At 44.2% G+C, this 26,420-nt stretch overlaps 1 protein-coding gene across 1 annotated transcript in view; it reads left to right on the top strand.

Moving 5' to 3' along the window:
- The window catches only part of LOC143296053 (tRNA (guanosine(18)-2'-O)-methyltransferase TARBP1-like), a 69,231-nt gene extending 45,552 nt beyond the window's left edge, over positions 1–23,679 (top strand). The window contains exons 19-26 of the mRNA XM_076607800.1: positions 3,605–3,688; positions 9,046–9,227; positions 10,511–10,592; positions 13,136–13,322; positions 15,225–15,410; positions 18,709–18,833; positions 20,655–20,791; positions 23,524–23,679. Coding sequence (XP_076463915.1) covers positions 3,605–3,688; positions 9,046–9,227; positions 10,511–10,592; positions 13,136–13,322; positions 15,225–15,410; positions 18,709–18,833; positions 20,655–20,791; positions 23,524–23,677 — 1,137 coding nt within the window. The 3' untranslated portion in view covers positions 23,678–23,679. The remainder of the gene's footprint in view (positions 1–3,604; positions 3,689–9,045; positions 9,228–10,510; positions 10,593–13,135; positions 13,323–15,224; positions 15,411–18,708; positions 18,834–20,654; positions 20,792–23,523) is intronic.
- Positions 23,680–26,420: the final 2,741 nt, after the last annotated feature.

Here is a 26,420-nt window from a genome sequence, read left to right as displayed (position 1 = left end):
TCTGCACCGTTTCACTTTCAGTTTCAGTAGCTCAGGGAGGCGTCACTGCGTTCGGACAAATCCATATACGCTGCACCACATCTGCCAAGCAGATGCCTGACCAGCGGCGTAGCCCAACGCGCTTAGTCAGGCCTTGAAAAAAAAGAAAAAAAGAAAAAAAAAGGTGAATAAATAATAGATAAACGTACATAAATAAGTAAATAAATACATAAATAGATAAATAAATAAATAATAATTATAATATGAAAAAAAAGGTAGTGATACTACTACTACTACTACTACTACTACTACTACTATAATAATAATAATAATAAAAAAAAAAATAAAAAAAAAAATAAATAAATAAGACAACAGTGATGATGAATCATCTGCACTGTTTAGTAGCATCACTCCCACACCACTCAGTCCCCCATACACAGCCACACCCAGGTTTGACCTGGTAACTACCGTAAAGTTCGGTCTATTGAGCACACTGGTATATAAGCCGCACCCACTAAATTTTGGAAAAAAATTGAACTTTATACGTACATAAGCCGCACCGGTTTATAAGCCGCACTTATTTCCGGTACTGGAACACATACTGATACTACAGAAAAGCTGTCGATACTGTATGTTATGAAATGAACACAAGCAGGAACAACACAAAGAAAAGCAAACGAAAATACTGCTAGTGCCACAAAATAATGATAAATAAACACAACGAAAATAAGATCCATAATTTAGTGATAGTCTCATTTATTCAACGTCATCCTGCTAACTCAATCCACTAAAATCTTCGTCTTCAGTGTCCGAGTTGAAGAGAACCAGCATAGCTTCCTCCGCCATGTTGTCACTGACTTCAACCTTGCTTTCACTTCATGAACATGAAGGTGGAGGTCGCTGCTGGTTCGTCGCTTGCACTATCGTCTGCTAGGTCGATCGCCTTCAATTTGAAGGCTGCATCATAGGCATAACGTCGCGTTTTCAGCATGATGAGGGTGTACGCTTGAGCAGAGTTGAACTGAATGCTGATCTGAAGGCTTTAATGTGTGCGGATTTGATTTATAAAACGCGAACAGTTAGCACACTATCCTGAAGCTCATCCAAAAATTCATGGACAGAAATCATGATTTTGGTGAGTTGAAGGGCAGCTAAGAATAGACGAAAATGTGACACTCCCGGGATCGTTAAAATCTGCAAATAAGCCGCATCATTGTATAAGCCGCAGAGGTTGAAGCTGGGGTAAAAAGTCGCGGCTTATAGACCGAACTTTACGGTATACACATCCTCCTCCTCCTCTTCCTTTGATCCTACTTCAACCAGGTAACTGTGATGCATCCTCACCCCCCCCCCCTCCCAGACCCCTTCTGTATAAAGAACATATGTAATGAAGATATTATAAACTTTTAAGTGCCATTAGGAACATACATTGTGAACATAACTGCTGGTAGGTACATGTTGTGAACATGTAAGTGCTGGTAACAACATGTTATGAACATGAATATTGTGAGGAACATTCTTTATAGACATATAAGTGCTGTCAGGAATGCCTAGATATCTTTTGAAAAAAACCCACACACACCAAAAAAAACAGAGCATTAACTGTTACCTTTTCAAAAAAGAAACCAGAAAACAACATCAACAACAACAACAATCTGGAAGCTTGTCGGATTCAAAATTGTTTTTGTGCAACTTTGTGAACAGAAGCATCATACAAGAGAAATATATGGTTGGTGTGTGTGTGTTTGTGTGTGTGTGTGTGTGTGTGTGTGTATGTGTGTGTGTACAGGTAGTAGTAGTAGTCTTCAGTTTAACGTCGTCCACTTTAAGTGAGATTAGACGTGTGTGTGTGTGTGTGTGTGTGTGTTTATAATCTATAATTGTGAGCGAAAAGTCTTTGAAAATTGATAAAGCGCTAAGGAATGCCCATAATTTAGAATAAAAAGAATTATTGAAGACATGCAGAGCACAGGCTAAGAGGTGGACAGTGTAGTGGTGTCTCCTTTCAGTTCACAGACAGTATAGTGATGTGTCTCCTTTCAGTTCACAGACAGTATAGTGGTGTGTCTCCTTTCAGTTCACAGACAGTGTAGTGGTGTGTCTCCTTTCAGTTCACAGACAGTATAGTGATGTGTCTCCTTTCAGTTCACAGACAGCATAGTGGTGTGTCTCCTTTCAGTTCACAGGCAGTATAGTGATGTGTCTCCTTTCAGTTCACAGACAGTATAGTGATGTGTCTCCTTTCAGTTCACAGACAGTATAGTGATGTGTCTCCTTTCAGTTCACAGTATAGTGGTGTGTCTCCTTTCAGTTCACAGACAGTATAGTGGTGTGTCTCCTTTCAGTTCACAGACAGTATAGTGGTGTGTCTCCTTTCAGTTCACAGACAGTATAGTGGTGTGTCTCCTTTCAGTTCACAGTATAGTGGTGTGTCTCCTTTCAGTTCACAGACAGTATAGTGATGTGTCTCCTTTCAGTTCACAGACAGTATAGCGGTGTGTCTCCTTTCAGTTCACAGTATAGTGGTGTGTCTCCTTTCAGTTCACAGTATAGTGGTGTGTCTCCTTTCAGTTCACAGTATAGTGATGTCTCCTTTCAGTTCACAGACAGTATAGTGGTGTGTCTCCTTTCAGTTCACAGACAGTATAGCGGTGTGTCTCCTTTCAGTTCACAGTATAGTGGTGTGTCTCCTTTCAGTTCACAGACAGTATAGTGGTGTGTCTCCTTTCAGTTCACAGACAGTATAGTGATGTGTCTCCTTTCAGTTTACAGACAGTATAGTGGTGTGTCTCCTTTCAGTTCACAGACAGTGTAGTGATGTGTCTCCTTTCAGTTCACAGACAGTGTAGTGATGTGTCCCCTTTCAGTTCACAGACAGTATAGTGGTGTGTCTCCTTTCAGTTCACAGACAGTATAGTGGTGTGTCTCCTTTCAGTTCACAGACAGTATAGTGGTGTGTCTCCTTTCAGTTCACAGACAGTATAGTGGTGTGTCTCCTTTCAGTTCACAGACAGTGTAGTAGTGTGTCTCCTTTCAGTTCACAGTATAGTGGTGTGTCTCCTTTCAGTTCACAGACAGTATAGTGATGTGTCTCCTTTCAGTTCACAGACAGTATAGTGATGTGTCTCCTTTCAGTTCACAGTATAGTGGTGTGTCTCCTTTCAGTTCACAGACAGTATAGTGGTGTGTCTCCTTTCAGTTCACAGACAGTATAGTGGTGTGTCTCCTTTCAGTTCACAGGCAGTATAGTGGTGTGTCTCCTTTCAGTTCACAGTGTAGTGATGTGTCTCCTTTCAGTTCACAGACAGTATAGCGGTGTGTCTCCTTTCAGTTCACAGTATAGTTGTGTGTCTCCTTTCAGTTCACAGTGTAGTGATGTGTCTCCTTTCAGTTCACAGACAGTATAGTGGTGTGTCTCCTTTCAGTTCACAGTATAGTGGTGTGTCTGCTTTCAGTTCACAGACAGTATAGTGGTGTGTCTGCTTTCAGTTCACAGACAGTATAGTGGTGTGTCTCCTTTCAGTTCACAGACAGTATAGTGGTGTGTCTCCTTTCAGTTCACAGACAGTATAGTGGTGTGTCTCCTTTCAGTTCACAGACAGTATAGTGGTGTGTCTCCTTTCAGTTCACAGACAAGCGCAATATCAGCCTGTTGTCACTGCTGCACATCATGACACGTCTGGGACCTGAACTGCCTGAAGACATGCAGGTATGTGTGTGTGTGTGTGTGTGTGTGTGTGTGTGTGTGTGTGGAGGCGGTATGTGGTTGGGGAGGTGTATATGTGTGTGTGTGTTATTTTTGCGTCTGTATGTTTCTTTGTGTGTGTTTGTAGGTAGGTGTTCTGGGTAGGTAGATGTGCTGTGTGTGTGTGTGTGTGTGTGTGTGTGTGTCTGTGTGTCTGTGTGTCTGCGTGTGCATGTCTGTTTGTGTCTGTGTATTCTGTTTGTATCTGTGAGTATACTATGTCTGTGTATGTCTTTGTGTGTGTCTGTGTGTGTGCAAGTGCATGCATGCATGTGTGTATTTGTATGTGTGTGTGCATGTTTGTGAAAGACATATTTGGTATCTTTTGTTTTGTTTTATCCCCTCTACAGGGAGTTTTACTTCACAGCCCACAGTTGTTGTTTTTTTGTGTGTGTGTGTGTGTGTGTGTGTGTGTGTGTGTGTGTGTGTGTGTGTGTGTGTGTGTGTGTGTGTGTGTGTCTCTGTGTGTGTGTGTGTGTGTGTGTGTGTGTGTGTGTGTGTGTGTGTGTTTAACCAGCTTTCTCCATATGTCTGCTTTAAAGACTGAGCAGTCATCTATTAATGTAGATTAAGCAGTCTCCTTGTTTTGTAAACTCAGGAGTCATCTTGATTGATAGACTCAGCGGTCATTTAGTTTTACAGACTCACAAGTCATCTTGTTTCATGAGTTGAGTTTAACAAGTTGTCGGTTCCGGCCCATTAGGTCAAGTTGGTCAGGACTGGGTCTTGGTTCGGTGAATGTTGCTTTCTTTGAGGCGGTGAGTCCTGGCTGTCTCTCTTGGTGGAGGTAGGTGTCAGGAAGGTTAACTCTCTCCATACCAACGGCGAAAGAGACGACGTTAACAGCGTTTCACCCCAATTACCATGATCAAAATATTGCAAGAGGAAGGTTCTTATACTGAAGAGGTGAATGTTGAAGAGAGTTCTGGCCGTACTGAGTGAGTTAAGACGCTCATTTGTCAGTACAGTGTGCGTGAGGGTGTGGGTTTGATTTCCACTCTCGCCCTTTCTCCAAAGTTTGACTGGAAAAACTTAGTGCCTAGTCATTATGATGGGATGATAAACTGAGGTCCCGTGTGCAGCATGCATTTGTCACACTGAAAAAGAACCCATGGCAACAACCGTGTTCTGTGGAAGAAATCGACTCTTCTAGGCACACAAATATATATATTCATGCGCTCAAGGCCCGACTAGTATGTTGGGTTTTGCTGTTGGTCAGGCATCTGCCTAGCAGATGTGGTGTGGTGTGTATGGATTTGTCTGAACGCAGTGACACCTCTTTGAGTAACTGAAACTGTCTCCTGTTATTTGACTTTGGAGTGGGTCATCAGGTCATGGGTGTTCTTTTCACTTTCAGATCATCAGTACTTAAATTAGTCTAGTTTTTGAGGCTCATCTTGTTTTATAGACTCGGCAGTCATCTGCTGATCTAGTTTTATAGACACAGCAGCTGTCTAGTTTTACAGACCCAGCAGTTGTGAAAGTTGTCTGGTTTTACAGACCCAGCAGTGATCACTAGTTTTACAGACCCAGCAGTGATCACTAGTTTTACAGACCCAGCAGCGATGTCTAGTTTTACAGACCCAGCAGCGATGTCTAGTTTTACAGACCCAGCAGCGATGTCTAGTTTTACAGACCCAGGAGTGATCACTAGTTTTACAGACACAGCAGTGATGTCTAGTTTTACAGACCCAGCAGTGATCACTAGTTTTACAGACACAGCAGCGATGTCTAGTTTTACAGACCCAGCAGCGATGTCTAGTTTTACAGACCCAGCAGTGATGTCTAGTTTTACAGACCCAGCAGTGATCACTAGTTTTACAGACCCAGCAGCGATGTCTAGTTTTACAGACCCAGCAGCGATGTCTACAGACCCAGCAGTGATCACTAGTTTTACAGACACAGCAGTGATGTCTAGTTTTACAGACCCAGCAGTGATCACTAGTTTTACAGCAGTGATGTCTAGTTTTACAGACCCTGCAGTGATGTCTAGTTTTACAGACCCTGCAGTGATGTCTAGTTTTACAGACCCAGCAGTGATGTCTAGTTTTACAGACCCAGCAGTGATCACTAGTTTTACAGACCCAGCAGTGATCACTAGTTTTACAGACCCAGCAGTGATCACTAGTTTTACAGACCCAGCAGTGATCACTAGTTTTACAGACACTGCAGCGATGTCTACAGACTCAGCAGTGATCACTAGTTTTACAGACCCAGCAGTGATCACACGTTTTACAGACACTGCAGCGATGTCTACAGACTCAGCAGTGATCACTAGTTTTACAGACCCAGCAGTGATCACACGTTTTACAGACACTGCAGCGATGTCTACAGACCCAGCAGTGATCACACGTTTTACAGACACTGCAGCGATGTCTACAGACTCAGCAGTGATCACTAGTTTTACAGACCCAGCAGTGATCACTAGTTTTACAGACCCAGCAGTGATGTCTAGTTTTACAGACCCAGCAGTGATCACTAGTTTTACAGACACAGCAGTGATGTCTACAGACCCAGCAGTGATGTCTAGTTTTACAGACCCAGCAGTGATCACTAGTTTTACAGACCCAGCAGTGATGTCTAGTTTTACAGACCCAGCAGTGATGTCTACAGACCCAGCAGTGATCACTAGTTTTACAGACCCAGCAGTGATCACTAGTTTTACAGACCCAGCAGTGATCACTAGTTTTACAGACCCAGCAGTGATCACTAGTTTTACAGACCCAGGAGTGATCACACGTTTTACAGACCCAGCAGTGATCACTAGTTTTACAGACCCAGCAGTGATCACTAGTTTTACAGACCCAGCAGTGATCACTAGTTTTACAGACCCAGCAGTTGTGAAAGTTGTCTGGTTTTACAGACCCAGCAGTGATCACTAGTTTTACAGACCCAGGAGTGATCACTAGTTTTACAGACCCAGCAGTTGTGAAAGTTGTCTGGTTTTACAGACCCAGCAGTGATCACTAGTTTTACAGACCCAGCAGTGATGTCTACAGACCCAGCAGTGATCACTAGTTTTACAGACCCAGCAGTTGTGAAAGTTGTCTGGTTTTACAGACCCAGCAGTGGTCACTAGTTTTACAGACACAGCAGTGATGTCTACAGACCCAGCAGTGATCACTAGTTTTACAGACCCAGCAGTGATCACTAGTTTTACAGACACAGCAGCGATGTCTAGTTTTACAGACACAGCAGCGATGTCTAGTTTTACAGACCCAGCAGCGATGTCTAGTTTTACAGACCCAGGAGTGATCACTAGTTTTACAGACCCAGCAGTGATCACTAGTTTTACAGACCCAGCAGTGATCACAAGTTTTACAGACCCAGGAGTGATCACTAGTTTTACAGACCCAGCAATGATCACTAGTTTTACAGACACAGCAGCGATGTCTACAGACCCAGCAGTGATCACTAGTTTTACAGACCCAGCAGTGATCACTAGTTTTACAGACCCAGCAGTGATGTCTAGTTTTACAGACCCAGCAGTGATGTCTACAGACCCAGCAGTGATCACACGTTTTACAGACACTGCAGCGATGTCTACAGACTCAGCAGTGATCACTAGTTTTACAGACCCAGCAGTGATCACACGTTTTACAGACCCAGCAGTGATCACTAGTTTTACAGACCCAGCAGTGATCACTAGTTTTACAGACCCAGCAGTGATGTCTACAGACCCAGCAGTGATGTCTAGTTTTACAGACCCAGCAGTGATCACTAGTTTTACAGACCCAGCAGTGATCACTAGTTTTACAGACCCAGCAGTGATGTCTAGTTTTACAGACCCAGCAGTGATGTCTACAGACCCAGCAGTGATCACTAGTTTTACAGACCCAGCAGTGATCACTAGTTTTACAGACCCAGCAGTGATCACTAGTTTTACAGACCCAGCAGTGATCACTAGTTTTACAGACCCAGCAGTGATGACTAGTTTTACAGACCCAGCAGTTGTGAAAGTTGTCTGGTTTTACAGACCCAGCAGTGATCACTAGTTTTACAGACCCAGGAGTGATCACTAGTTTTACAGACCCAGCAGTTGTGAAAGTTGTCTGGTTTTACAGACCCAGCAGTGATCACTAGTTTTACAGACCCAGCAGTGATCACTAGTTTTACAGACCCAGCAGTGATCACTAGTTTTACAGACCCAGCAGTGGTCACTAGTTTTACAGACACAGCAGTGATGTCTACAGACCCAGCAGTGATCACTAGTTTTACAGACCCAGCAGTGGTCACTAGTTTTACAGACACAGCAGCGATGTCTAGTTTTACAGACCCAGCAGTGATGTCTAGTTTTACAGACCCAGCAGTGATCACTAGTTTTACAGACCCAGGAGTGATCACTAGTTTTACAGACCCAGCAGTGATCACAAGTTTTACAGACCCAGGAGTGATCACTAGTTTTACAGACCCAGCAGTGATCACTAGTTTTACAGACCCAGCAGTGATCACTAGTTTTACAGACCCAGGAGTGATCACTAGTTTTACAGACCCAGCAGTGATCACTAGTTTTACAGACCCAGCAGTGATCACTAGTTTTACAGACCCAGCAGTGATCACTAGTTTTACAGACCCAGCAGTGATGTCTAGTTTTACAGACCCAGCAGTGATGTCTACAGTGACGTCTAGTTTTACAGCAGTGATGTCTAGTTTTACAGACCCTGCAGTGACGTCTAGTTTTACAGTGACGTCTAGTTTTACAGACCCAGCAGTGATCACTAGTTTTACAGACCCAGCAGTGATGTCTAGTTTTACAGACCCAGCAGTGATCACTAGTTTTACAGACCCAGCAGTGATGTCTAGTTTTACAGACCCAGCAGTGATCACTAGTTTTACAGACCCAGCAGTCTTACAGACACAGCAGTGACGTCTATTTTTACAGTGACGTCTAGTTTTACAGCAGTGATGTCTAGTTTTACAGACCCTGCAGTGATGTCTAGTTTTACAGTGACGTCTAGTTTTACAGACCCTGCAGTGACGTCTAGTTTTACAGTGACGTCTAGTTTTACAGACCCAGCAGTGATGTCTAGTTTTACAGTGACATCTAGTTTTACAGCAGTGACGTCTAGTTTTACAGACCCTGCAGTGACGTCTAGTTTTACAGACCCTGCAGTGACGTCTAGTTTTACAGCAGTGACGTCTAGTGCAGTGACGTCTAGTTTTACAGCAGTGACGTCTAGTTTTACAGCAGTGACGTCTAGTGCAGTGACGTCTAGTTTTACAGCAGTGACGTCTAGTTTTACAGCAGTGACATCTAGTTTCACATCTAGCTGTGACGTCTAGTTTCACAGCAGTGATGTCCTGTTTCACTGTGTCCCCAGGAGGAGTTCTACCTGCGGGCGATGTCCCAGGTGTTGCCATGGACGATGGCGCACCACTTCAACACACGTCTGCACGGCCAGGCCGCCATCTGTCAGCTGTGGGACCAGTGCCGCCAGAGGGGCCTGCAGGCACCACACATCTCTGCCGTGGAGAGCTGCGTCCACTTCCTCCGCGACAACCGGTGAGGCGCTCGGTTCTGTCTCTGTCAGCCTTTGCTCTGTTTCCTTTATCTCTGACTCCTTGCACCTGGCTTGTGTAAAACAAACAACAATGAGAAAAAGACAACAACAACAACAACAACAACACACACACACACATACACACACACACACACACACACACACACACACACACACACACACTACAAACACACACACTACACACACACACACACACACACACTACAAACACACACTACAAACACAGAAACACACACACTACACACACACACACACACACACACACACACACACAAACACACTACAAACACAGAAACACACACACTACACACACACACACATACACACACACACACACACACACACACACTACAAACACACACTACACACACACACACACACACACACACACACACACACACACAGACACTACAAACACACACACTACACACACACACACACTACAAACACACACACACACACACACACACACACACACACACACACACACACACTACAAACACACACTACACACACACACACACACACACACACTACACACACACACACACACACACACACACACACACACACACACACACACACACACACACACTACAAACACACACACACACACACACACACACACACACACACACACACACACACACACACACACACACACACACACTAAATTTCAAAAAAAGAAAGAAAAAAAAAGAGGAGAAAACACCTGAGAAGAGGGATAATCATCAATGATAACAACGTTGTTTGCACTGGTCTGGGGAAGTGGGTGGTGGAGGTTATGTATATATAATGTAATCTATCTATATATGTTATATATCTGTGGTGTGTGTGCAGCAGTAATGCTATATATCTGTGGTGTGTGTGTGCAGCAATAATGCTATATATCTGTGGTGTGTGTGCAGCAATAATGCTATATATCTGTGGTGTGTGTACAGCAATAATGCTATATATCTGTGGTGTGTGTGTGCAGCAATAATGCTATATATCTGTGGTGTGTGTGTGCAGCAATAATGCTATATATCTGTGATGTGTGTGTGTGTGCAGCAATAATGCTATATATCTGTGGTGTGTGTGTGTGCAGCAATAATGCTGTATATCTGTGGTGTGTGTGTGCAGCAATAATGCTATATATCTGTGGTGTGTGTGTGCAGCAATAATGCTATATATCTGTGGTGTGTGTGTGCAGCAATAATGCTGTATATATGTGGTGTGTGTGTGTACAGCAATAATGCTGTATATCTGTGGTGTGTGTGTGCAGCAATTCCTCATCAGTGGTGGAGAAGCTAGTGGACAACTACTTCTACAGTCACTTCCACTTCCTGGCCGACTACAGCATGGAGGTGACTGCACTCTGCTCTCCTTCCTCTTTTTTTCTTCTTCTTTTTTTCTTCTTCTGCGTTCATTAGTATGCACACAAGTGGGCTTTTACGTGTATGACCGTTTTTACCCTGCCATGTAGGCTGCCATACTCCGTTTTCGGGGGTGTGCATGCTGGGTATGTTCTTGTTTCCATAACCCACCGAACGCTGACATGGATTACAGGATCTTTAACGTGCGTATTTGATCTTCTGCTTGCATATACACACGAAGGGGGTTCAGGCACTAGCAGGTCTGCACATATGTTGACCTGGGAGATCGGAAAAATCTTCACCCTTTACCCACCAGGCGCCGTCACCGTGATTCGAACCCGGGACCCTCAGATTGACAGTCCAACGCTTTAACCACTTGGCTATTGCGCCCGTCTTCTTCTTCTTTTGAGTTAGTGGGTTGCAACCGCCACGTTCACATGTATGCATGAGTGCAGTTTTACATGCATAACCGTTTTGTATGCCACCATGTAGCCATCCATATTCCATTGTCAGGAGTATGCCTGCTGGTTATGTTCTTGGTTTCATGACCTACTGAATGGTGACGTGGATTACAGGATGTTTAAAGTGAGTATTTAATTTCCTGCATGTGTGTTCATGGAAGGATGTTCAGGAACTGGCAGGTCTGAACGTATGTTGACATGGGTGATCAGAGAATCTCCACTCTTACGGTGATCAGAAAAATCTCCACCCTTAACCCACCAGGTCTACTCAAACTGGACAGAAAAATCGCTACCCACCAGGTCTATTCAAACTGGACAGAAAAATCTCTACCCACCAGGTCTATTCAAACTGGGCAGAAAAATCTCTACCCAACAGGTCTACTCAAACTGGGCAGAAAAATTTCTACCTACCAGGTCTATTCAAACCAGGCAGAAAAATCTCTACCCACCAGGTCTACTACCCACCAGGTCTATTCAAACTGGGCAGAAAAATCTCTACCCACCAGGTCTACTCAAACTGGGCAGAAAAATCTCTACCCACCAGGTCTACTCAAACTGGGCAGAAAAATCTCTACCCACCAGGTCTACTATCCACCAGGTCTATTCAAACTGGACAGAAAAATCTCTACCCACCAGGTCTGCTCAAACTGGGCAGAAAAATCTCTACCCACCAGGTACCCACCAGGTCTATTCAAACTGGACAGAAAAATCTCCACCCACCAGGTCTGCTACCCACCAGGTGTACTCAAACTGGGTAGAAAAATCTCTACCTACCAGGTCTATTCAAACCAGGCAGAAAAATCTCTACCCACCAGGTCTACTATCCACCAGGTCTATTCAAACTGGACAGAAAAATCTCTACCCACCAGGTCTATTCAAACCAGGCAGAAAAATCTCTACCCACCAGGTCTACTATCCACCAGGTCTATTCAAACTGGACAGAAAAATCTCTACCCACCAGGTCTATTCAAACTGGACAGAAAAATCTCTACCCACCAGGTCTACTCAAACTGGACAGAAAAATCTCTACCCACCAGGTCTATTCAAACTGGACAGAAAAATCTCTACCTACCAGGTCTATTCAAACCAGGCAGAAAAATCTCTACCCACCAGGTCTACTATCCACCAGGTCTATTCAAATTGGGCAGAAAAATCTCTACCTACCAGGTCTACTCAAACTGGGCAGAAAAATCTTTACCCACCAGGTCTACTCAAACTGGGAAGAAAAATCTCTACCCACCAGGTCTACTACCCACTAGGTCTATTCAAACCAGGCAGAAAAATCTCTACCCACCAGGTCTACTACCCACTAGGTCTATTCAAACCAGGCAGAAAAATCTCTACCCACCAGGTCTACTCAAACTGGGCAGAAAAATCTCTACCCACCAGGTCTACTATCCACCAGGTCTATTCAAACTGGACAGAAAAATCTCTACCTACCAGGTCTACTCAAACTGGGCAGAAAAATCTCTACCCACCAGGTCTATTCAAACAGGACAGAAAAATCTCTACCCACCAGGTCTACTCAAACTGGGCAGAAAAATCTCTACCCACCAGGTCTACTCAAACTGGGCAGAAAAATCTCTACCTACCAGGTCTATTCAAACTGGGCAGAAAAATCTCTACCCACCAGGTCTACTCAAACTGGGCAGAAAAATCTCTAATCTACTGCCCACCAGGTCTATTCTTCTTCTTCTGCGTTCGATGTTTTGGCTGCGTCAGACGGTCACCCCCGTCGCCACGATGTAGCCCACGGTCTTCTCCAGGTCGTGGCGGTCTCCCCAAAGCTGCGCCTGTAGCTCCGTGCCCCCTGGCCAGGTTTGACGCCGTAGAGCTTCATGGGTTGGGCAGTGTTGGAGGATGTGTTCAGGGGTCTGGGGTCCAGTGCCACATGGACACTCATCAGTGTGGGCGATCTTCATACGGTCAGGTCTATTCAAACTGGGCATAGAACTCAGGGAAACTTTAATGAGGATCCTGCGATGTAACCGTTTGGCCACACACACACGGAAACACAAAACAAAAAGTGAAAGAAAATATTCCCTAACCATTCCCACACTGCTGTGTTTCCAGACCCTGTTCTACACCCTACCCAGACTGTCCTGTCTGAACGATGAGGAGTGGATGCACCCTGACCTCTTCCGTCACCTTGACCCCACGTGTCACACTGACGATGCTGCTGGTCGTCACCTGCCCCTGTACAACGGGAGTGGCTCTCTGGCAGCCTGTGAGCCAGGGCCCTGGAAAATGAAGGCCACAGGTAGGGGTTCTGCTGCAGATGAAGGGTTCTGTTGAGCTCTCTTCTTGTGTTTTTGTGTGTGTGCTTCAGTTCTGTGTGTGTGTGTGTGTGTGTGTGTGAAACAGGGAGACACAAAGGCATACCACGAGAGTTACGGTTTTGTAAGGTTTGTAACATGTCTGTGATTGGTGATGAGTTTCATTTTATAATGGAATGTCCCAATTATGATCAGTTACGAAATAGATATGTTCCTAAAAAATGTTTGTCTCCAAAATCGGTTTTTAATTTTTGTAATATGCTCAAAGGAGGCAAAAAAGTCATTTTAGCTGTAAGTAAGTTGATTAGAATTGCAAATGTTGCCTAGTTATACTTTTGGAGTTAAAAGACATTTGTGTTTTCTCAACTTTTATGTGACATTGTTGTGTATTTGGAAATGTTTGTTCTGGTCACAAAAAAATTATTTTGCAGTAATCCTCCATACTCCAATGGGAGTGAAAGGATAATTAAAACTTGAAACTTGTGTGTGTGTGTTTTGTATGTGTATGTCTTGTGTTGAGAGACTGCATGTGTTTGAGTGTGCATGTTTCTGTGTTTGAGCGTAGATATATATTATATATGTGTGTGTCTGTGCATGTGTTGGTCATTGATTCAATGCCTTTTCATCAAAGTGGTTTTTAAACAGGGAATAAAAATGTATTTGATTTGTGTATGCGTCTGAAAACGTGCTCAAACTGTATACAGTTACATATGTGACTGGAAAGAGAAATTTGGAATGGACAAGGGAATTTGGGGGTTAGAAATGCACAGAGTGTGGAGTGTTGGTCTGTTGGTAACCCGTTTGCCGAGGAAGTGAGGGAATTTGAGCACACTGGTTGGAATCCCAAAGTCGCCAGTGTTTTCTCCCCTTTGCCTCCACTAGACCTCGAGTGGTGGTCTGGATGCTAGTTATTTGGATGAGATGATAAACTGAAGTCTTGTGTGCAGCATACACTTAGTGCAGGTAAAAGAACCCTTGGCAACAAAAGGGTTGTCCCTGGCAAAATTCTGTAGAAGAATCCACTTTGATAGGAAAACGAAATTACAGGCAGAAAAAATACAAAAAATGGGTGGCACTCTGTGTAGCAACGCACGTTCTTTCTGGGGAGAGCAGCCCAAATTTCACACAGAGAAATCTGTTGTGACCAAAGAGAAATACAATACAATACAGTTTCAGTTTCAGTAGCTCAAGGAGGCGTCACTGCGTTCGGACAAAACCATATACGCTACACCACATCTGCCAAGCAGATGCCTGACCAGCAGCGTAACCCAACGCGCTTAGTCAGGCCTTGAGAATACAATACAATACAATACAATATGTGTACGTGTCTATGTGTGTGTGTGTGTGTGTTGTCAGTGGAGACGAGTGAGGACACAGACGATGTACAATATGTGTGTGTGTGTGTGTCTATGTGTGTGTGTGTGTGTGCGTGTGTGTGTGTGTGTCTATGTGTGTGTGTGTCTATGTGTGTGTGTGTGTGTGTGTGTGTGTGTCTGTGTGTGTGTGTGTGTGTGTGTGTGTCTATGTGTGTGTGTGTGTGTGTGCTTCTATGTGTGTGTGTGTGTGTGTGTGTCTATGTGTGTGTGTGTGTGTGTGTGTCTATGTGTGTGTGCCTATGTGTGTGTGTGTGTGTGTGTGTTGTCAGCGGAGATGAGCAAGGACACAGACGAAGTACAACACGTGTGCATGTGTGTCTATATGTGTGTTTGTGTGTGTGTGTGTGTGTGTGTGTGTGTGTGTGTGTGTGTGTGTGTGTGTGTGTGTGTTGTCAGCAGAGATGGTAAGGACACGGGTGAAGTACAATATGTGTGTGTGCGTGTCTATATATATATATATATATATATATATATGTGTGTGTGTGTGTGTGTGTGTGTGTGTGTTGTCAGTGGAGACGAGTGAGGACACGGGGGACACACCCACTGAGGGGGACGTGCAGAAGAAGGTGATTCCCTGGAGGCTGATGATGCCGGACAGCTCCGCGGAGCAGGAGTACAGCTACCGGCGGAGGGGGGCGCGACAGGACGGCCTCATCCTCGTCACCTCCCTCATCAACAAACTACCCAACCTGGGAGGTCAGTCTGGCCTGTGGTCTTCTCCTTCTTCTTCTTCTGCGTTTGTGGGCTGCAACTCCCACGTTCACTTGTATGCACACGTGTGGGCTTTTATGTGTATGACCGTTTTTACCCCGCCATGTAGGCAGCCATGCTCCGTTTTCGGGGATGTGCATGCTGGGTATGTTCTTGTTTCCATAACCCACCGAACGCTGACATGGATTACAGGATCTTTAACGTGTGTATTTGATCTTCTGCTTGCATATACACACGAAGGGGGTTCAGGCACTAGCAGGTCTGCACATATGTTGACCTGGAAGATCGTAAAAATCTCCACCCTTTACCCACCAGGCACCATCACCGTGGTTTGAACCTGGGACTCTCAGATTGACAGTCTAACGCTTTAACCACTTGGCTATTGCGCCTGTCAGTCTGGCCTGTGATGATAACAGTTGTTTTGTTGTGAGGTTGGTTTGTTGTGTCCAGAGAACACTGGTTGGACTTTGAAATAGTCCTCTTCAGCTCAAGGCCACAGACCGCAAAGGTCACACAGACAGTCAGTCATGGTGGGAGTGCCAGAAAGTTACTGCTTGCAGGGAAAGAGGCAGAGGCAGTGAGTGTGTCAGTGTGGGGTGGGATGGTTGTTTACAGTCCTTGACCAGTGCTGAGTTATTTCTTGGGTGGCTGCAATCCTTGTGCTGGCCAGACTCCACTGTTGACTGTAAGCTGCAATCCTTGTGCTGGCCAGATTCCACAGTTGACTGTAAGCCACAATCCTTGTGCTGGCCAGATTCCACAGTTAACTGTAAGCTGCAATCCTTGTGCTGGCCAGACTCCACAGTTAACTGTAAGCTGCAATCCTTGTGCTGGCCAGCCTCCACTGTTGACTGTAAGCTGCAATCCTTGTGCTGGCCAGATTCCACAGTTGACTGTAAGCCACAATCCTTGTGCTGGCCAGACTCCACAGTTGACTGTAAGCTGCAATCCTTGTGCTGGCCAGACTCCACAGTTGACTGTAAGCTGCAATCCTTGTGCTGGCCAGACTCCACAGTTGACTGTAAGCTGCAATCCTTGTGCTGGCCAGACTCCACAGTTGATTGTAAGACAAAAGCAGGTCACTACACAGCCTCCATGAAGTGCTGGAACAGTGGTCATGCATCAGACTAGGAAGTAAGTGTCCATGGGTTCGAGTCCAATACATGGACCAGGTTTTTTTTTACTTACTCCCTCTCCACTAGATCTTGAGTGGTGGTCTGGGTGCTAGTCATTTGTGTGGGATGATAAACCATGCTCAGCATGCATTTAGCATGCATAAAAGTTAAAAAAAAGAAAAGAGAGATGAACAACCTGTAGGAAACGTTTGAAGTTGAGTGGAAAATGTGGACTGGATGTGATGAGTGTAGAATTTCACACACACTACAAAACAAGGTGCTGTATTCCCCACGAGAAAGGGAATAGAAACAAGACTGTCAGATGTTACAAAAAATTAAACACATAGAAATGACAGCATTTTGTGTGTTGTCATAGCTTGTCTTTCGTGTCCCTGAGGACAGCACAATGTTGTGTTGTTGTTGTACTGTTGTCAGCTTCTGCTGAGCTGATTGGAGAGAGGAGAGGAACAGAAGTCATGTGAAAAGTCACATCATGAACAGTGACCTACATTTCATTGTTCTGATTGTTTGGGATGGATGTGTTGATATCTGTCGTGTGTACAGTCAAACAAAGAAACATTACACATAGAGGTGTGTATGTATACATATATATATATATATATCCACAACATATGTGCACTGACGCAGAAACACACATGCACACACACACAGAAAATACACTTATCTCCCAGAAAACCTGGCTGACATGAACTTCCCTCTCTTGTGGTATGACAGAAAGAAAAAACCCACAACACACACACATACAAAACAGAAAAAAAGGTTTCTCATTAACCCTTTGACCTGCTGGTCCATGAAGGTCAGTGAAGGGCTGTCACCTCACCAAGATAACAGAGATTACAGGTCAGGATGTCAGTGAAGGGCTGCTGTCACCTCACCAAGATAACAGAGATTACAGGTCAGGATGTCAGTGAAGGGCTGTCACCTCACCAAGATAACAGAGATTACAGGTCAGGATGTCAGTGAAGGGCTGTCACCTCACCAAGATAACAGAGATTACAGGTCAGGATGTCAGTGAAGGGCTGTCACCTCACCAAGATAGCAGAGATTACAGGTCAGGATGTCAGTGAAGGGCTGTCACCTCACCAAGATAGCAGAGATTACAGGTCAGGATGTCAGTGAAGGGCTGTCACCTCACCAAGATAGCAGAGATTACAGGTCAGGATGTCAGTGAAGGGCTGTCACCTCACCAAGATAGCAGAGATTACAGGTCAGGATGTCAGTGAAGGGCTGTCACCTCACCAAGATAGCAGAGATTACAGGTCAGGATGTCAGTGAAGGGCTGTCACCTAGACAACAGAGATTACAGGTCAGGATGTCAGTGAAGGGCTGTCACCTCACCAAGATAACAGAGATTACAGGTCAGGATGTCAGTGAAGGGTTGCCACCTCACCAAGACAACAGAGATTACAGGTCAGGATGTCAGTGAAGGGCTGTCACCTCACCAAGATAACAGAGATTACAGGTCAGGATGTCAGTGAAGGGCTGTCACCTCACCAAGATAACAGAGATTACAGGTCAGGATGTCAGTGAAGGGCTGTCACCTCACCAAGATAACAGAGATTACAGGTCAGGATGCCTGTCACCATTCTTCATTTGGATTTCTTTGATCAGCAAAATCAACCACATCATTGGAAAGTACACACAAGGTAGGAAGTGTGGTCCAAATGGATGTCACACTGATATACACAAGGTAGGAAGTGTGGTCCAAACGGACGTCACACTGATATACACAAGGTAGGAAGTGTGGTCCAAACGGACGTCACACTGATATACACAAGGTAGGAAGTGTGGTCCAAACGGACGTCACACTGATATACACAAGGTAGGAAGTGTGGTCCTAGCGGACGTCACACTGATACACAAGGTAGGAAGTGTGGTCCAAACGGACGTCACACTGATATACACAAGGTAGGAAGTGTGGTCCAAACGGACGTCACACTGATATACACAAGGTAGGAAGTGTGGTCCAAATGGACGTCACACTGATACACACAAGGTAGGAAGTGTGGTCCAAACGGACGTCATACTGATATACACAAGGTAGGAAGTGTGGTCTAAACGGACACACACTGATGTTAAGCAGTCATGGGGTAAAATGACTGTGTGTGTGTGTGTGTACACGTGTGTGTGTTTGTGTGTGTCAACAGGGTTGTGTCGCACCAGTGAGATCTTCGGAGTGTCCGAGTTTGTCGTTGGCAACTTCAGCTATCTGAAGGACCGCACCTTTCAGTGTCTGAGTGTCACCGCTGAGAAATGGATACCTGTTACTGAGGTATTTTATGTGTGTGTGTGTGTTTGGTGCCTGTTTTGTGAGTGTGTGTGTGTGTGTGTGTGTGTGTGTGTGTGTTTGTGCGTGTGTGCCTGCTCTTCCTCTCCCTGCTTTAGGTGTGGGCATTTATGCGTGTGTGTTGTGTGTGTGTGTGTATATATATATATATTGTGTGTGTGTGTGTGTGTGTGTGTTAAGTATAATTTTCAATGTATTATTTATGATGGCCTTAATTTTGCTTGATCCAAAAAACAGAAAAAAAAGTACTTGTCATGTTTGTTGATTGTGCTGCCCACAAGAAGGCAGGGGATGTCAGATATTGCCTTCACCAGTCATGACTCTCATATCTCTCCGTTTTATTTATCCTATATATCGTTATTTAGATAATAGATAATAGTAAGGAATATTTGGACACCCGAACTCCGGAGAGCCCAGAGTGTTTACAAATGCAATTACACATACATACATTGATGCAGATACATTTCATAACATTCATTTGCCAACATGTATCACAAAATAAACAGGTTGCACAAACACACACACACACACACACACAAACACACACACACACACACACACACACACACACACACACACACACACACACCAGGCATTCGTACTGATACATCCCCATTCCTCTCTCCACCCACCAACAGTCACAGACAGACACACAGGATGGAAAAACTAATCATAACAACTGTGTAGTTTTGATTTAATATGGAGCACACTGTGTAGTTTTGATTTGATATGGAGCACACTGTGTAGTTTTGATTTGATATGGAGCACACTGTGTAGTTTTGATTTGATATGGAGCACACTGTGTAGTTTTGATTTGATATGGAGCACACTGTGTAGTTTTGATTTGATATGGAGCACACTGTGTAGTTTTGATTTGATATGGAGCACACTGTGTAGTTTTGATTTAATATGGAGCACACTGTGTAGTTTTGATTTGATATGGAGCACACTGTGTAGTTTTGATTTAATATGGAGCACACTGTGTAGTTTTGATTTGATATGGAGCACACTGTGTAGTTTTGATTTGATATGGAGCACACTGTGTAGTTTTGATTTGATATGGAGCACACTGTGTAGTTTTGATTTGATATGGAGCACACTGTGTAGTTTTGATTTAATATGGAGCACACTGTGTAGTTTTGATTTGATATGGAGCACACTGTGTAGTTTTGATTTGATATGGAGCACACTGTGTAGTTTTGATTTAATATGGAGCACACTGTGTAGTTTTGATTTGATATGGAGCACATTTCTGGATGGAATTGATCAGAATTCTCTCGAGGACATTCAGCACACTCAGCACATGACTGACACAGACATTCAGAATCTCTGGCTACAGCATCAGAATGGTATTCACACAACACAATGCAACACAACACAATACAGTATCACTTTATTGAACATTCATAGGGGAAATTTTATTGTCGGCTGAGACATATCGAGAATGACATAAATGGCCTGGTAGGAACACACAGGGGACAGGTAGAGACTGATGTGACTACTCACCTAAGTGTACAGGTGGAGACTGACCCAATGGGACAGGTAGAGATTGATGTGACGACTGACCCAAAGAGACAGGTAGAGATTGATGTGACTACTCACCTAAGTGTACAGGTGGAGACTGACCCAATGACTGACCCAGTGGGACAGGTAGGGATTGATGTGACGGCTGACCCAATGGGACAGGTAGAGATTGATGTGACGCCTGACCCAAAGAGACTGGTAGAGATTGATGTGATGACTGACCCAAGGAGACAGGTAGAGATTGACCTGACGACTGACCAGCGGATGGTTGCGGTGTGCCAGGTGCAGTGGTTCCGGCTCAGTGAGTTCCTGGAGGAGAAGCGGCGTGACAGTTACACCTTGGTGGGCGTGGAACAGACCGCCAACAGTGTGGAGCTCACCAAGTACAAGTTTCCCAAGAAAACCCTTTTGGTGCTGGGGTAAGTGTTGAAAAACCCTTCTGGTGCTGGGGTAAGTGTTGAAAAATCCTCCTGGTGCTGGGGTAGGTGTTGAAAAATCCTCCTGGTGCTGGGGTAAGTGTTAAAGAAAACACACCTGGTGCTGGGGTAACTGTTAAACCCCCCCAACCCTTCTGGTGCTGGGGTAAGTGTTGAAAAAACCCTCTGGTGCTAGGGTAAGTGTTGAAAAACCCTTCTGGTGCTGGGGTAAGTGTTGAAAAACCCTTCTGCTTCTGGGGTGCTTAAAAAAGCCCAAAAAACCTTCTGGTGCTGGGGTAAGTGTTGAAAAAAACCCTTCTGGTGCCTAGTGTTGAAAAAATCCTTTTGGTGCTGGGGTAAGTGTTAACACCCCCCAACCCAGGGGTAAGTGTTGAAAAACCCTTCTAGTGCTGCGGTAAGTGTTGATAAAATCCTTCTAGTGCTGGGGTAAGTGTAAAAAAAAGCCAAACAAACCTTTCTGGTGCTGGGGTAAGTGTTAAAAAAAACCTTCTGGTGCTGGGGTAAGTGTTGAAAAAACCCTTCTGGTGCTGGGGTAAGTGTTGAAAAATCCTCCTGGTGCTGGGGTAGGTGTTGAAAAATCCTCCTGGTGCTGGGGTAAGTGTTAAAGAAAACACACCTGGTGCTGGGGTAACTGTTAAAACCCCCCCAACCCTTCTGGTGCTGGGGTAAGTGTTGAAAAAACCCTCTGGTGCTAAGGTAAGTGTTGAAAAACCCTTCTGGTGCTGGGGTAAGTGTTGAAAAACCCTTCTGCTTCTGGGGTGTTTAAAAAAGCCCAAAAAACCTTTTGGTGCTGGGGTAAGTGTTGAAAAAAACCCTTCTGGTGCCTAGTGTTGAAAAAATCCTTTTGGTGCTGGGGTAAGTGTTAACACCCCCCAACCCAGGGGTAAGTGTTGAAAAACCCTTCTAGTGCTGCGGTAAGTGTTGATAAAATCTTTCTAGTGCTGGGGTAAGTGTAAAAAAAAGCCAAACAAACCTTTCTGGTGTTGGGGTAAGTGTTAAAAAAAACCTTCTGGTGCTGGGGTAAGTGTTGAAAAAATCCTTCTGGTGCTGGGGTAATTGTTGAAAATCCTCTTCTGGTGCTGGGTTAAGTGTTAAAAAACCCTTCTGACGGGCGCAATAGCCAAGTGGTTAAAGCGCGCTGGACTTTCAATCTGAGGATCCTGGGTTCAAATCTTGGTGACGGCGCCTGGTGGGTAAAGGGTGGAGATTTTTCCGATCTCCCAGGTCAGTATACATGCAGACCTGCTAGTGCCTGAATCCCCTTTGTGTGTATTTGCAAGCAGAAGATCAACTACACACGTTAAGGATCCTGTAATCCATGTCAGCGTTCGGTAGGTTATGGAAACAAAAACATACCCAGCATGCACACCCCCAAAGAGGAGTATGGCTGCCAACATGGTGGGATAAAAACGGTCATACACGTAAAGGCGCGCTTGTGTACATTCGAGTGAATGTGGAAGTTGCAGCTCACGAACACAGAAGAAGAAAAAACCCTTCTGGTGCTGGGGTAAGTGTTAAAAAACACACACCCCCATTTTGGTGCTGGGGTAAGTGTTAAAAAACACACACCCCCATTTTGGTGCTAGGGTAAGTGTTAAAAAACCCTTCTGGTGCTGGCGTAAGTGCAAAAAACAACAAACTTTGGTGCTGGGGAAAGTGTCCAAAAAAATCCCTTTCTGGTAAGTGTAGAAAAACCCCACTCGGACCCTTCTGGTGCTGGGGTAAGTCAGGAACGAGGATGCGATAGTGGATGATGTGTGTCAGGAACGAGGATGCGATAGTGGATGATGTGTGTCAGGAACGAGGATGCGATAGTGGATGATGTGTGTCAGGAAGAAGGAAGGATGCGATAGTGGATGATGTGTGTCAGGAAGAAGGAAGGATGTGATAGTGGATGATGTGTGTCAGGAACGAGGATGCGATAGTGGATGATGTGTGTCAGGAACGAGGATGCGATAGTGGATGATGTGTGTCAGGAAGGAGGATGCGATAGTGGATGATGTGTCAGGAAGGATGTGATAGTGGATGATGTGTGTCAGGAAGAAGGATGTGATAGTGGATGATGTGTGTCAGGAAGAAGGATGTGATAGTGGATGATGTGTGTCAGGAACGAGGATGCGATAGTGGATGATGTGCGTCAGGAACGAGGATGCGATAGTGGATGATGTGTGTCAGGAACGAGGATGTGATAGTGGATGATGTGTCAGGAAGAAGGAAGGATGTGATAGTGGATGATGTGTGTCAGGAAGGATGTTATAGTGGATGATGTGTGTCAGGAAGAAGGATGTGATAGTGGATGATGTGTGTCAGGAAGAAGGACGTGATAGTGAATGATGTGTGTCAGGAAGGATGTGATAGTGGATGATGTGTGTCAGGAAGGATGTGATAGTGGATGATGTGTGTCAGGAAGGAGAAGGATGTGATAGTGGATGATGTGTGTCAGGAAGGAGAAGGATGTGATAGTGGATGATGTGTCAGGAAGAATAAGGATGTGATAGTAGATGTGTGTCAGAAACGAGAAGGATGTGATGGATGATGTGTGTCAGGAAGAAGGATGTGATAGTGGATGATGTCAGGAAAGAGAAGGAAGGATGTGATAGTGAATGTGTCAGGAAGGATGTGATAGTGGATGATGTGTGTCAGGAAGGATGATGTGATAGTGGATGATGTGTGTCAGGAACGAGAAGGATGTGATAGTGGATGATGTGTGTCAGGAACGAGAAGGAAGGCATCCCCCCAGACCTGCTGCAGCAGCTGGATGTGTGTGTGGAGATCCCCCAGCAGGGCATCATCCGATCCCTAAACGTCCACGTCAGCGGGGCACTCCTCATCTGGGAGTACACGCGGCAGCAGATGGAGCTGGCCTGATGATGCCACCTGGCTCGGCTCGGCTCGGATTGGCCTGGCTTGGCTCAGCTTCAGAGGAACTGAGACCACTGCTGCTGGGGTTGTGTGCACTGAAGTTGTGTGTGTGATTGTTGGACTGAAATGTGTTTAATCGTTCATAGCCGTCATCATGTGGTCTGAAGTTGTGTGTGTGATTGTTGGACAGAAATTTGTTTAATCGTTCATAGCTGTCATCATGTGGTCTGAAGTTGTGTGTGTGTGATTGTTGGACTGAAATGTGTTTAATCATTCATAGCCATCATCATGTGGTCTGAAGTTGTGTGTGTGATTGTTGGACTGAAATGTGTTTAATCGTTCATAGCCGTCATCATGTGGTCTGAAGTTGTGTGTGTGACTGTTGGAGTGAAATGTGTTTCATTGTTCATAGCCGTCATCATGTGGTCTGATGGTGTGTGTGTGTGTCTGTTGGAGTGAAATGTGTTTCATCGTTCATAGCTGTCATATGATCTGAAGTTGTGTGTGTGACTGTTGGACTGAAATGTGTTTAATTGTTCATAGCCGTCATCATGTGGTCTGAAGTTGTGTGTGTGATTGTTGGACAGAAATGTGTTTCATCGTTCATAGCTGTCATCATGTGGTCTGAAGTTGTGTGTGTGACTGTTGGACTGAAATGTGTTTAATCGTTCATAGCCACCGTCATGTGGTATGAAGTTGTGTGTGTGATTGTTGGACTGAAATGTGTTTTATCGTTCATAGCTGTCATGTGGTCTGAAGTTGTGTGTGTGATTGTTGGACTGAAATATGTTTCATCATTCATAGCCGTCATCATGTGGTCTGAAGTTGTGTGTGTGTGTGTGATTGATTGTTGGACTGAAATGTGTTTCATCATTCATAGCTGTCATCATGCAGACTGAAGTTTTGTGTGTGATTGTTGGGCTGAAATCTGTGAGTAGTCATAGCCATCATAATGTAGAATGAAATTTTATGCGATTGAATTTGGCTGAAATATGTGTGAATCATATACATCATTATATACATATAACCACATTACTAGGTAAGTTAGGGTCACATTAGAGTTGGTTTCTAAATCATGTTTGACATTTATCAGTGTATGTTTTTTGTGTGTTCATTTAGATCAGTTGACATATTTTTGAGCAAATTGATATTGTGAATGCTTTTAAGCAAACTGCTAGTCAGTGTCTTTTTTGTGTGCAAATTTATGCTCTGTGAATGTATGTGAGCATAGTGATACTTGTTAATGAGCAGTTTAATACAGTGTATACTTCTGAGCAATTTTGTTTTTTACACTCCAGCTACTTAGTTGAAGTATGTTTGATCAATTTGACTTTTAATAGGTATGTTTATGAGCACTGACTTTGATGTTTACATGATTTGTTGATGATCACCATTGATCTTGATGTTCACAAGGTATGTTAATGATGAAGCTCACAAGGTATGTTAGTCATTTAACATTGGCAAGATATGTTTATTTTTATCCACAGTGCGTGGGTCTCAGTTGATGATGGTGGACCACTCTACTGCCCATTTTCTTCATTCCTACACATTGGCTTAGAGTACACTGCTCAGTGGAATGACAGCAAGTATGTGTGTGTGTGTGTGTGCATGCACACAAGTGCATGTGTGTGAATACATGTGTATGAACTCAGAGACTGCAGTGTGGGCTGGAATAGGGATGAAGAGTTAGCATTTCAGGTCTTTAGGTTTCATTTTTATCTGTTGCTCAAATTCAAGATGATTTTGCGCGTTCATGCATTTCATACTTTCTGTACAAACTTTTAACAGTCATATTTGTTACATTCTGTCTTATTGCATATTTTAATGTTCTCATTTTTGTGGGGGGTGTGTATCAGTACATTTTTCATGTGTGATACGTTTCATGGTGAGTGTGTGTGCGCGCGCATGCTTGCATGCTAGATGTGTCTCTCTGTATACATGTACACTGTTACACGCCATCTGTTATTCCATTTGTGCACATGTATGATTTTTATCGTTTTTCCAAGTCATGTTTGGGGCTCATTTTTTTAACATCTTTGTAATGGCTCATTACTAACAATTTCAACTTGAATAGAAAGTTGGCATACTGCTAAGGGGCCTATACTGCAAGCCCTTTGTATGTAATAATATTACCTTTAGTGTTCAAGATCTGCTTCCATTTATTTCACAAGCGAAGGACTTTTAATCCATAATGGCATTACATTTCATGTGGTTCTGTGGGTTTGATGACCATTTTACACAGTGGCAATACACCCAGTATCATATCACATGGGTGAGGGTTCAGACTCGGTAAACAAAGGGTCTGTCTCCATCCTAGAAGCAAGGCAACATTCTTCACGAATAACACACAAACCTCTATCAATTTGATTGTAAATGACCTCCACAGGAATTGAAATTTCAAGTACACAACTCCTGCTGAAAAAGTAACAAGTCTTTATTGATCATGCTGACATTTTGAAAGTGGTATCTTGAAACATTTTTGGTGGTAAGTAACATTATACAAATCACATCAGTGAAACAAACAACAGGTCTGTCTTTTTGTGTGATTGTGTGCATGGTGTGTGTGTGTGTGCATGCATGTGCATGATTTCATTTGATACTTGGAAGTCAACACACAAAAAATAGCCACACAGAAAAACCAACAAAAACAACCAACACATAAACCTGCGTGTCGTGCACATGTGCTGCTGACGATGGACTGTTGCCTGGCAGCAGAAGCACTCGGCACTGAAGGGAGCAAGTCACTGAT

The sequence above is a fragment of the Babylonia areolata genome, chromosome 21 (genome assembly GCF_041734735.1).
Source record: "Babylonia areolata isolate BAREFJ2019XMU chromosome 21, ASM4173473v1, whole genome shotgun sequence".
Lineage (NCBI taxonomy): Eukaryota > Metazoa > Mollusca > Gastropoda > Neogastropoda > Buccinidae > Babylonia > Babylonia areolata.
The sequence above is the reverse complement of the archived record's forward strand: the minus strand, read 5'-3'. Positions and strand labels throughout refer to the sequence as shown.